This window comes from Aythya marila (assembly GCF_965140915.1).
Source record: "Aythya marila genome assembly, chromosome: 22".
In the NCBI taxonomy this organism is placed as follows: Eukaryota; Metazoa; Chordata; class Aves; order Anseriformes; family Anatidae; genus Aythya; species Aythya marila.
The window spans coordinates 7,006,475-7,018,708 of NC_139063.1; the positions used below are offsets into that span (position 1 = coordinate 7,006,475).

Sequence of the window (12,234 nt, forward strand, 5' to 3'; positions counted from 1 at the left end):
CTCATACACTTATTTTCTAACTTTTTGCAAAGCTGGGCATTGCAAACTGACATTGACTACTTCGCTGTTAAGAGAGACTTAGTGATTTGGTAATTTGCCCGCTTTGGGCTTTGCTCAGCTTCCGTAAGAACCACAAGGGAACAAATACAAAGTAATTCTGTACCCTCCAGGTACAAGTGGATGAGCCAGTGAAGAAATACTCTGTAAAATGCAGATTCCAGGGGTCTGCGGTGAGCAGGAGCTTGTAAGGCAGTAGGGTGTTGCTTGTAAGGCAGTAGGGTGCTGTATATGGACTGAGCATCCTGCTGTATCAGTGCAGTCCTAGGCTACTCTTGCAGGCTGTCTGCATGGTACCTGCAAACCATTTTGCTGGAGGAGGTTTGAAGAATGGAAAGAGCTGCAAAAGGAAGGATGAAACCAGTCACCTGTGAGCTGAGCTGTGTAGGTTAGGCATGTGGGTGTGGTGTCAGGCCCATAAGAGAAGTGGCAGTGGAACAGAAACAAGGACACAGGAGGAACGGCCTTCTGCAAAGCTGCAGCTTGGCAGAAGTTGGTATTTACCCCGGTACAGCTCAGGAGTGTATACAGGACCAGTGTCACAGCACATACCGGTGCCAAGGATGGAGGGATGCAGATGTCTGCTCTATCAGACCGTCGGGATGGTCACTTCCAGCCAGTCCTGGGACAGCTGGTTTGGTGTTGGAGTCCTTGTAATGGCCCAGGCCCTCTGTGAGCATCTGCCCTGCAGGACCTGAAAGGGAATGCTAGCGGACTGCGAGCATTTCTAGGTTTTGCTGTGTCCTGAAAATCATCTTACTGTTTGCATCAGGATTGCAAGTGTCAGTACTTCAGACCCACTGCTCTGATTTCTGTCTGTCCCATGATCTGTTTTGCAGCTTCCTGAAGTGGGCTGGGAGGGGTGGTAGGGGGAAAGCGGCCGGGGCCGCAGCGCGGGGAGGCAGCAGTGCCTGCGGGGCTGGGCTGGGTGGGGTGCAGAGAACAGGTGCCCTGGGGCGTGCTCGGGGCAAGTTGTGCTGGGACGTGACAGGGTCCCAGTGACAAGCCTACTGTAAATCAGCTGCTGCGTACGGACTAAGTGGGGGCAAGGACTAAAAAGTTCATGGGGAAACAAAAACGTGCCGCCCAGCACCGCCAAGGCTGCGCTTCTTTGTCACAGGGGGGGAGCAGCAGAGCCGAGGAGCCGCCTCTGAGGGCGGGCCCCTGGGCCTCAGGGGCCGGGCTCGAGGCTGCCGGGCGGGGAGCGGGGCCGGGGGGCGGCGCTGCCGGGAGGGCCGGGCCGGGCCGGACGGTGGCGGCCCCGGGGATGGCGGCGCGGGGCCCGCCGCGGTTCGGGCCGCTGCAGCTACTGCTGGCGGCGGCGGGGGCGGCGGCGGCGGCGCTGGACGTGTGCGCGGACGCCTGGGTGGCGGCGGGGTACGCGCGGGCCGGGCACCCCGGCTGGGCCGCGCTGGGGCTGGCGCTGCTGGCCGCCGCCTCGGCCGCCACCCAGGCCTGCAGCTGGCTCTGGTTCCGCTCCGACCCGGCCGCGCTGCGCCCCGAGCTGCCCCGCTGCCTGCTCGCCGCCCTGCACCTCCTCCAGCTCGGCTTCTTCTACAGGTACGGCCCGGGGGAACGGCCCCGCTTTCTGCTCCCTCCGCGGCCCCGCCGGCCGCCCCCGGCCCCGGCCCCGGGGTGGGACCGGGCCCCGCCCGGCACAGCCGCGGCCGCCTTGGGCGGGACGGGCCCGGACTCGGCCCCGCGGGCTCCTGCGCTTTCGGTCCCGAGGCAGGGCCGGTCGTCACCCCTCCGCCCGCCCGGCTTCTCCTTGCCCCTGGGTGCCGGCCCTTCGTGGCGTGGCAACCAGCGACAGCGAGCAGAAGCGTCGAGACTGGACGATGCCTCGTTTTTTTACAGCAAATATTGTGCCTGCGTCCATCTCTGTTCCCAGGAGCGAAGATCAGCTCCCGAAACAGTGGAGCAGAGCACAGATCCTCTCTTGGCTTCTGCTCCCTCCTTTTTTCAGGGGGCAGCATGGCCATGGTGTTCCTTGCCTCCCCACTGAAGGAGATGACCCGGCTGCTTGCTGAACATCCTCCGCAGAAATCAGTGGTTAAGTCGGAGGGGAGGACACGTACTGCTCTGTGCCTCTGTTTTCTTTTTCCTGATGCACAAGCAGCAGATGTCAGGGGCAGAGAAGCTCTTGTACATTAAAGACCTGGAAGCTGTGCAGGGGGCATGGGGCAGTTACTGCGGGACCCTTCTGGTGGGGGCTGGCACCTTGCTCGTGTACCTCTGTCATGGGGAAGGGAATTGCTTCAGACCAAGTTGAAGTGAGCAGCAGCTCCAGGCTCGGACTTGCTGGTGCCACGTGTCCCACCAGGGCAGTGCATGGTTGTCAATGGGCACGCTGCTGCAGAGGCATCTGCAGCTGGCCCCATGCAGCTCTTCACCACAGCTGTGGCCCCGTGCAGGTGTCTCCACGCTCTGAAGCTGGGCTGGAAGGTGTGCTGGGCAAAGGCAGCATCGGAGGAGGAGCAGAACCGCCTGGCCTTTTTCTCCCATGACATCAGCATGCTACGCCTCTTTGAGACCTTCCTGGAGAACACCCCGCAGCTCACCCTGCTCCTCTACGTTATCCTGCGGACAAACAAGGCAGAGCCATCCCAGGGTGAGGGGGCTGAAACTGGGGAGAGGTTTTGAGGCTGCAGGCTTGAGCTTGAAGCGCAGAAGGGACCTGGTAGGATGTCTGCAGGCTGTAGGACCGAGCAGGATGCTGTTCTTCTGCATCTGCTTGTGGTTCTCCAGCCATTCATGTCTCACATCCGTTGCTTCCTTGACAGAACATGCAGGAGGGTGGACTCGGGCCTGTGTGGCCCACTGGCCTATGCTGGGCCTGGAGAGGGACCTGGGGGACCTTTGTGATCCTTCCCCTGCGTCTCCTAGGCTGTGCCTGAAGTGCACCCCCCTGCACCTACCTCACCTTGTGGTCCTGTATAGCACAGTTGCCCTTGGCCAGGGCCCAAGGGTCAGGAGAGCAGTCAGGAGCATGCTGGGGAGCAGGGAGGTGCTTTTGGGGACACGTGTGGAGAGTGGAGCAGAGCCCACGGAGGAGGTGCTTTGGTACCCATCTCAGAAAGGGGATGAGCCCCCTAAGTATCCCTGTGAAGAAGCAGGGAGCTGAATCATGTCCTGGCTCTATGGAGGCAGAGCTCTTCTCCTGCCATTGTGGGCTGGGGGTTTCCCTGGCTGGGGAAGTGGGCTCTGCAGAGCTCTTTGGTCCTGTTGCCGCTTCCCCATTTCCTGGTCCAGCCGCCAGGCTTAGGCAAGGGAGAAGTCCTCCAGGAGCAGCACCAGCCTGCTCCTTGCGGAGGGCAGGAAGCCAGGGAGGCAAAAGAAGAAAAAGAGATGCTGATGCTCTGACTCCACAAAGCTGCAGCTTTGCATGCTGGTGGGATGCACGTTTTAGCAATGTCTGGCAGAGTGATATTTGGAGCAGGGCCAATCCCAGCTCTGTCTGCCCTTTGCATCTCTGCTGCTGTGTTTGCAGGACTGGGGATCTGCACTGCCTTCCTGTGTGTGACCTGGTCTCTGCTGGACTATCACCAGTCCCTGCGCTCCTTCTTGCAGGACAAGTATGAGCTGAGCCTGGGCTCCTCAGTTGTCTATTTCCTGTGGAACCTCTCCCTCACCTGCCCCCGCATCCTCGTGGTCGCCCTCTTTGCCCTGCTGTGGCCCTACGGCGTCGCTATTCACTTCCTGCTCGTGTGGCTGGCGATGTTCCTCTGGGTCAGCTTGCAGGGCACGGACTTCATGGAGTCACCTGGCCCCGAGCAGCTCTACCGGGCCATTGTGGCTGTGATCCTGTACTTCAGCTGGTTCAACGTGGCTCCAGGGAGGACACTGTACCGCAGCATCATCTATCATGGCTTCATCCTGGTGGACAGCACGCTGCTGGCCCTGTCCTGGCTCTTGTGCCGCTCCCCTTTGGACGAGCACTTCTACCTCATCCCGGTGGTCTCTGCTGCCCTGCCCTGCTATCTTCTGGGGCTGCTGCTGAGAGTCAGCTACTACAAGTGGCTGCACCCCAGCGCACGAGCACAGCAGCAGGGCAGCTATGATGAGGTAGATGCCAACAGGAGGACCGATGGGCTGGAGTTTCGGACTGTCTTGGAGCCAGACCTTGTGAACAGGAGGATGCAGTGCCTGGCCCAGCACCAGTTCGTGGTACCTGTCCTGGCAGAGCAGCATTTGCTGAACGGGGCTGCTGCTGCTGACGCTGCTGTCTGAGGCCGGGTCCTCCAGCTCCTCAGGAAGCAATCCTGCCTCCTCAAAGTGGTCTGACTTGCTGGGGAGATAAGTTTGCTAGTTCTCTCGGTTATTCCTCTGTGTGCCTCAGACTCCTGTTTTGGACATCTTGGTGCTACATCCAGGATGCTGGAGGGGCTGGGCAGAAAGCTGGGGAGATCCTGCGAGTGCCTGGCCAGTCCCACGGCACAAAGCAGGGCTCCCACTGCTTCACTGGAGGAAAGCCACAGTGCTCGGGGCGGAGGCCAGTACATTGTGAATGCACTGTTGTGTCAACCTTTCTCATTATTTATTATTAGGCTTTTCAAAAAAACAAACAAAACAACTGTTCATCCTCTTTGTCTGTGCCTCTCTTAGTGCCTGCTGCCAGGGTTGCTCCTCATGGATGTGGCTGCTGGTAGTAGAGAGCTCATTTTCCTTGGCAGCAGCTGTGGGGTGTTTGTGGTGTGTTTTCCCACTTCTGGTGTATTGCTGTTAAGGTCAAAAATTGCCCAGTACCGAGATGTCACTCAGAGCCCTGCTGAGAGGGGCAGAGAAGAACGTGAGGGCTCTCTGCAGCCTGGCACCCACCTGGGAGAGTGGCTACCTTGGGAGGGCAGCGGTTGTAGGGTGCCTGCACCTCTGTAGGGTGTTATAGGGGTCCTGGGGTGGGATGCAGGGCAAGGGGGAGGAGTCATGTGAGCAGTAGCTTCACCACTCTGAAAACGTGAGAGCACTTTCACACAGGGCCCTGCTCACACTGCCCCTTCATGCCCTTCCCGCTGTCCAGGGAGATGGGCAGTGCTGAGCTCAGCTCTCTTCAAGAGATCAGCTCCTGTGCAGAGAGAGGGCACGGGACAAAGCAGCGCCTGCCTGCAGAGTGGCCTGTGCTGGAGTTTCTGCAGCCCCCAGCAAGCCGCTCCTCCCGCATTGGCACTTGCAGAAAAAGCTTGCGTGAGCAGGGTAAGAGGCACTTGGGCAGCAGGCCCTGCGCTGTGCCCGTGCTCTTGTCCCTGGGGGCAGCTCAGGGCAGCCACAGCACAGCTGGGAGCTGGGGCCAGGCCCTGGGCACAGGCTGGTAGGGCTGCAGCTTGGTTCAGCACTTCTGGCTTAAATGTCACCTTACAGTCTCTTTGTAGCCATTCCTACCACCACCAACTACAGCTGTGACCAGGCTGGAACAACCCAGGGTCGGTTTCTTGGCTGTAACAGTGGCACAGGGCTGAGGGCCGGACATGGGGCTGCAGCATGGGAACTGTGGCAGAGCCTGGGCCCATTGCCCGGACACACAGTGCTTGCCCAAGCAAGCTCCAAGGCAGCTCCTGGCTCCTTCTGCTGTTGCATGGCCCACCACAGCCCCTTCCCCATCCACCCCCTGTTGCAGGAGGGGACTGGCCCATACCAGGTGCTTTGGGAAGGGCGGTGCAGGGGAAGGCAGCCAGATGCAGCTGAACTGCTCCTGTCCCATGAACCTGCCACAAGATAAGCCCAGGACAAAGGCCTGGTGCAGCAGCTGTGCTGTAGTGCCACTGGAGGAGGCTGGTTGCTGGACTTGTGCAAAAGGGAAGGGGGTGAAAAAAGGGCAGGGTTTGTGCCTCAGTACCCAAGCACAATGTGACTTCTGTGGGCAGCAGAGCAGAGCCAAAGGTCATGGAACTGCACTGCTGTCTCCTGCAGGAACCCCCAGGAGAGCAGGGGCCTCCAGAGGCTGTGCTGGGACCTGAGGCGCAGTCACCCAAATTCCTTTGCTACCACTGATGGCCTCCCAGCCAAGGCCATCACCGAGGGCAGGGACCAACTGCGGGGAGGGGCTGTCAGAGAACAGACTGAAGCACTGACTATAGAAAATAAAGACTTTATTTTTTTTCCAGTTCATAGGACAGCTCCCATTACACAGAACACAAACAGGCAACGACTGCGCAGCCAGCAGCCCCTGGGGCTCCCCTCCTTCCGCCATGCTGGGAAGTCACTGCAGAAAAGGCTGCTGTGGGCGCGGGGGGCTCCTGCTGCTTTCTGCACCACTGTAGGCTGAGGGCCAACACTGGCATTTCCCCCAGAGCATGTGGAGGCACCACACACTATGATCAGATGGTTGGTTTTTAAGACTCTGCATCTGCAGTTAAAAGCAGGGAGGAGGCCAGCAGCTGCTTGTGTGCACCCAGGCCAGCTCAGCAGGCCAGCAGGCATTCGTTCACGTAATTGGATTTATCAGCAGTTCAGCTTACAGCCAGGTCAGGAATAACAGGAGAGCAAAGAGACACAGAAGCAAATCAATGCTTGGTTCTCATGTGCTTGGCTGCCACATGAGAGAGAGGCAAAGTCTTAACATCAGCCAGCAGAGTGGAAAAAAAAAAATAGCCAGGTCAACCTTTATTATTAAACAAACACAGAAATGTACCATCAACCTCCTATTATAAAAGTACTTTACATACATTCAAGGAGACATTGTATAAATATCAGTATGAAATGTCACTGGCTGCAATAGGTCCACACTCAGCTAAAATTTTGCTGCCATCTTAAAGTTTCTTTAAAACATTTTAAAAGTAAACAAACACAAAGCAAAGCCTGCCAGCTTCTGGGCTGCTTGATACCTTGGTTTCAGCACTCGCTGTGAGTGCCTGGGCAAAACACATCCTACCTCCTAGCATGGACCAACATGGCTCTCCTGCAAGCAACTTTAGACGTTAGTGAAGCAGAGAGGCCACTTGCCCATGCCAGGCAGTGGGAGGTTAAGGCACGTGTTTCCATCCCAAAGTTCAGCTGGCTGGAGTACAAGACATGCTCACAGGCTGGGACATCTCCAAGCCTGCTTACAAGACCTTTGGATGGGCTGGGGACCTGCAGAGACAGACTTAGGAACCAGCACAGATTCTTCCATAACTTAGAGATGTCCTGATCTAGGAACATTTCAGAAACAATGGAGCTGCTTCTCTACATGGCTCCCTTCCTCCCAGATATGCTCTTTCTGATGCAGTAACAAGTCTTCTTCAGAGCCCTCAAATGAACCTAACTCTCAGCCCTGTGCCATCTCCACTCTCCCACTCTGCACAGCACTCATGCTGCTGCTCAACACCAGCATGCACCCACAGCATGAAAGCAGAAATTGGCTCCTCAGGTTTTCTGATGGGACAAGAGCTCACATTGCTCACAGGCAGCAGGTGCTACACGCACAGCACAATCCTGAAGCAGAGGTTTCCTGTGAAAATACGCAGACCCAGAGCGTCTGCCTGAGATTGAAGTGCTAGGCCAACACCTAGCAAGGAGCTGGATGGAAAACAGATGGCTCCCGACTCCTGGCCATCTTGGAGTGAGAAAAGCTCTGATTTTTGTATATTTTTAAAACCAAAACTGGAGCTAGGAACATCTGGAACAGAAACCTCCATGTTCAGTCCCTCAGCTCTGGGGGTCCAATGCCCTAGCACCATTTCAGCAGTGGTGACCAGAGCCAGCACAGGGACAGACACCAACCTGTCACTCACAGGCCACATCACAGTGCTTGGGCTGAGCCAACACAGGAACTCCCCCAGCACTGATGGAAATGATTCCTCAGTAATTAATGCCATGAAAGGAATGCAGCAAATATCACCTGCTTCTGTAGGCACAGCCTGAGTGGGTCAGTGTCCTTCCAAAATGACAGGTTGGGTCTTTCAGGCCAGACCCAGATGAGTTATGCTGGGCTGCAGATGAGATCTGGAAGAGTTTGGGTGCAACCGCGGTGTTTGCTGAGCCCCACTACACACCTCTGCTTTCCCTGCTGAGCCAGACATCTGGCCTCTGTACAAAAACTTCAGGCACCTGCTGATTTTGTGCCATCAGGGTACAGGCAGGTGGCAGACACCACCAAACACTGCCTGATCTCGCACAAAACCAGCTCCCTGTGCTAGCACCCACCCACTCTTCAGCTGGTTATTGCTGGCTCGTGGTACCGCAGGTCACTGACTCCAGCCTTTTTTTATGAGATAGTAGCAAAAGTATCAGTGTAACCATCACTTCCAAGGTCAGTGTGCCCCAGGTTGGCAAGTCACAGTGTCTTACAAAATTAAGTCCCCCTTAACAAGGATTTTGTTTCTAACTATGTAGAGTTAGGCTAATGCAAAGAAGAATATAAGAAAATTGAATCTGATTCTACTAAAAGGAACATACTCTCACAAATGGAGTCAGAAAAGCAGAGGTGAAGATTAGTTACCATATCCTTCTTTGTAACATTTATGAGGATTTAGTTCTCTCTCAAATTATTCCTCGTACAAATGAGGTTTCTGTTCACTTCTCAGCACTATCTGCAATATTGTCGTGCTGTATCTAATGTTCACAGGCAGTTTCATTTTCCCATATAAGGAAAATCTGTGGGATCTGCAGTTTGGGTTGTGGATTGCTGGAATCCAACACCCTACTACTTGTTAACAGTGTTTGGAGCCATGTGCAATGTAAACACATTGACTAGAAGCCAATGGGATCAACCAACAGCAACACTGTCCTTTACGAGGAACCCCAGAAACATTCCCTTATCTTTTTATTTTCCAGAAATCCCACACTAAAGAAATAATGTAAGGATATCATAATAAATTATCTACTTTGAACACCCAGGAAAGGAGAGAGGACACACTTTCACATCAGTAGAGGTATATTGACATTTTCATTAGTATTTCCCATGGAAAAAAACAATAGCTCTTTTCGGCTTTGCAAAACAAGGGAGATTCAGCTCTGCCGTCAGTATTTTTCTATAAAAATAAGGTTTTATGTTTACTTGGGTTCTATAACTAAGCTGAATAGAAAAGCAGAAGTATCTGTTAGAGCCTTCTCCACTGTATTACCCCTTCACTCTGGAGAGTACCTGCTAGAAGAATTCAGCTGGCTTCTGTGAGTCTCTTCAGACAAGCTCTAGCTCTGCTGAGTCTAGTGCTTCTTTATAGGACACCTTTTGTACTTGGCAGGGCCTATGCTCCTGAGGAAATGACCTGGCGTCACATTCTACTGTACAATTTGCATTAGGTGTATATTCTTCATCAAGCTGAAAATTGAGTTGCCAAATGTATGAGATTTCTGCCTCCCCAGTGATGAAGGGGGCTTGCAGGAGCTGCAGTCACACCTTTGCTCCAGTGTCTTACAGGAAGTCTAACTCAAGGGCTTGGTGAAGGGACACAAGGTCTGCGTGGTTTGTGATCCTCCAGAAAGGCATGTTGTGCTGTAACAAGAAGATTAACAAAGTCCATTTTATTCGAGTGATTTTGCAGCTAGGTGGAAGCAGTCAAGGTACACCTGCAAAGTTGTGCAATACAGCATTTGTAACAGCACATACCATGCTCAGGACGGATCCCAGCCGTATGCATACTGGCATCAGAACCTTATCTTATCTGCACAGTAATTCATGATGGGTGCCAGCACTATCAGCCACTTTGGGCAGTCATGATGGAAACTTCAGATGAAAAGCCTCCGAGACTTCAAGGGAATCTGTGTGGATGACAGCTCTGGCACATGGCAGTCAGTGTGACGCCTGAGAGATGCTGTCCTGACAGTAATCCATGCACCTAACTGCCTTTAATTAACATGAGTGAGCAATCTACTCAGGCTTGTTCAATCAAACTTTTTGCTCCTTATCTGTAATTCAGACTAATAGTAGATGCTGTGTATTGATCTGACTGCTGGCAATCAAGTCCTGACTCCCTCAGTGCTTCTGAGAAATCACATTACCCTGATTAATAGACTCATGCTATCATCAAGGCCTGCCACATCAAGATACTGTCCCTGTAAAAACAGGGACAGTGCTACACTAACAGACTGCAAGTACACATGAACTTCTATCTTAGACAAGAGTAGAACAGAAACTTTAAACCCTCGAGCCAGATAACTTCCCATCTTAACGTAGTAAAAGATTTCTTGCAAAGTTTCCCCTCTCTGCCTCTGGCCTGAAGAATTCAGCCTTGGAAAAAGAGTACCTGCAATAAAAGACTGTTACTGTAACCTCCCTGTACATCAACCCATATCCCACCTCTGCAGAAACCCACCTGCTTAGCTGCAACCTCTTCATCACGCCCATCTCCAATTACCACATAGGTGACTTTCTTTCCAAATCGTGACACAATCCTCTCAAAACAGCTTTCTTTGCCTGCCAAAAGGGAATACCACTATAATAAGCCTTAGGCAGAGACAAACAGAAGCCTGAACTAACCCTTTCTTCCCAGAACAAAAATACATTTTTGTCTTACTGGGAACCCAGTTTGGTTCATAAGACCAGAAGCCACCACTATTAACATGGCTAACTGCATCACAGCAGTCACAAGCAGTTCTCAGCTGCAGAAACTGTGTTTCCTGTGTAAAAATCTTAGCTAGCCCACAAAAGACACCTCTGTGCCAGGTGTCTCAGCACAGACCCTTACCTATTTTTGTAGCACTATAAATATTTTCAATGGGAAACACCTCGCCCAATCCATATAGAAGAACTTTGGCAAGAGCTGGCACCAGTTGGGTGGTTGTGATCAGGATGTTCACACAGTTTTTTCTAAAAGAAAAGAAAAAACCAACACTTGTAAAAGCACACCTACACCTCATAGTGCTGAAGGGTACTCTGGGCAACTTGCTCAGCTTTGAACCAAAGTGCCATGAACTTTGCTGCCCTGCTTCTCTGAGTCTTTGTAGACCAAGATTTTGATTTGTTTGTTTTAAACAAAAATTCTGAAGAAATTTGATTTTTTGAGCACAGTCCTATTAAGAGGACTTTCCTAGCCAAGGATGTTGTCATAGGAAGGCCCCAAAGGGTGCTCAGGAGTGGGGTTCTTGCACACATTCACTTCATTTCCTAGAACCTGTGACAAGAAGCAGTAATGTACTTGTGGGCATTGCTGTAAGTGCATGCAAATCTAAGACAAAATAACTGAGAAAGCAACGTACACGTTTCCAGTTTCCATACCTGGACTGTATGAGTAGCAGGGACTTTAATGCAGTTTCCAGCCAGGAATCTGTTAAAACTTCTATATCAGTTCTCAGTCGTTGCAGAGCTTCCCTCTTCTGTGGACTAAGAAGGCCTGGAAAGCAAGCAACACATTTTCTCAGCTGCATTGGTAAGCCCTGTGCAGTTCTTAGGATACATACAACAAAATGTACTAACTCATACAAAAAACAAGGAGGTGTCATGTGAGGTCACAAGCAGCAGCAAGGGAAGGAAGTCCTGCAGTCACCCTGTCAGACTTCCTGCTCCATACAGGCCCAAGGACCCTTCCCATCTTAATCACAGAATCAGAGAATCACAGAATGGCCGAGGTTGGAAGGGACCTCTGGAGATCACCTGGTCCACCCCCACTGCTGAGCAGGATCACCTCGAGCACCTTGCACAGGATGGCATCCAGGCGGGTTTTGATTATCTCCCGAGAAGACTCCACAACCTCTCTGGGCAACCCGTCCCAGTGCCCCCTCATATTGAGCCAGAACCTCCTGGGCTTCAGTTTGTGCCTCTTGTCCTGTCGCTGGGCACAACTGAAAGGAGACCAGCTCCATCCTCTTGACACCCTCCCCTCAGATATTTATACACACTGATGAGCTCTCCCCTCAGTCTCCTCTTTTCCAGGCTAAACAGGCCCAGATCTCTCAGCCTGTCCTCATTCAACAGGTGCTCCAGTCCTCTCATCATCTCCATAGCCCTCCTCTGAACTCGCTCCAGTAGCTCTATTTCCCTCTGGTACTGGGGAGCCCAGAACTGGGCACAATGCTCCATGTGTGGCCTCAGTCAGGCCGAGCAGAGAGGCAGAATCCCCTCCCCTGGCCTGCTGGCAACACTTCTGAATGCAGTCCAGCATCCCCTCAGCCTTCTTGGCCACAAGGGCACATCACTGGCTCATGGTCAGCCTGCTGGCCAGCAGGACTCCCAGGTCCTTCTCTGCAGAGCTGTACTTAATGCCTTTTAAACATCATTTTCTCAAAATATCTAGTTGCAAATGGTCAGAAATGGTGGCTATGCAG

At 53.2% G+C, this 12,234-nt stretch overlaps 2 protein-coding genes across 9 annotated transcripts in view; one reads left to right on the forward strand and one right to left on the reverse strand.

Moving 5' to 3' along the window:
• The first annotated feature begins 1,295 nt into the window (after positions 1–1,295).
• XKR8 (XK related 8) lies at positions 1,296–4,631 on the forward strand. Its single transcript, XM_082777374.1, has 3 exons — positions 1,296–1,617; positions 2,472–2,668; positions 3,548–4,631. Exons 1-3 carry the CDS (start codon positions 1,325–1,327, stop codon positions 4,285–4,287), a joined length of 1,230 nt encoding a protein of 409 aa, XP_082633500.1. The 5' UTR covers positions 1,296–1,324; the 3' UTR covers positions 4,288–4,631.
• Positions 4,632–6,132: 1,501 nt separating this feature from the next.
• EYA3 (EYA transcriptional coactivator and phosphatase 3) overlaps positions 6,133–12,234 on the reverse strand; it is a 61,581-nt gene continuing 55,479 nt past the window's right edge. For 7 of the 8 annotated variants that reach the window (XM_082777724.1, XM_082777721.1, XM_082777723.1 and 4 more), the window contains 4 exons: positions 11,189–11,303; positions 10,659–10,780; positions 10,287–10,387; positions 6,133–9,466 (listed from right to left, as the gene is read on the reverse strand). In XM_082777724.1, coding sequence (XP_082633850.1) covers positions 9,386–9,466; positions 10,287–10,387; positions 10,659–10,780; positions 11,189–11,303 — 419 coding nt within the window. In that variant the 3' untranslated portion in view covers positions 6,133–9,385. Of the gene's footprint in view, positions 9,467–9,497; positions 9,733–10,286; positions 10,388–10,658; positions 10,781–11,188; positions 11,304–12,234 lie in introns of those variants that run through there. The other variant, XM_082777722.1, reaches the window with a different exon arrangement.

Bases quoted from the DNA above. Each gene is read 5' to 3' on its own strand.
- XKR8 (XM_082777374.1), top strand. From the start codon at position 1,325: ATGGCGGCGCGGGGCCCGCCGCGGTTCGGGCCGCTGCAGCTACTGCTG. The intron at 1,618-2,471 runs GTACGGCCCGGG...GGCCCCGTGCAG, and splicing joins CAGCTCGGCTTCTTCTACAG to GTGTCTCCACGCTCTGAAGC. The intron at 2,669-3,547 runs GTGAGGGGGCTG...CTGTGTTTGCAG, and splicing joins CAAGGCAGAGCCATCCCAGG to GACTGGGGATCTGCACTGCC.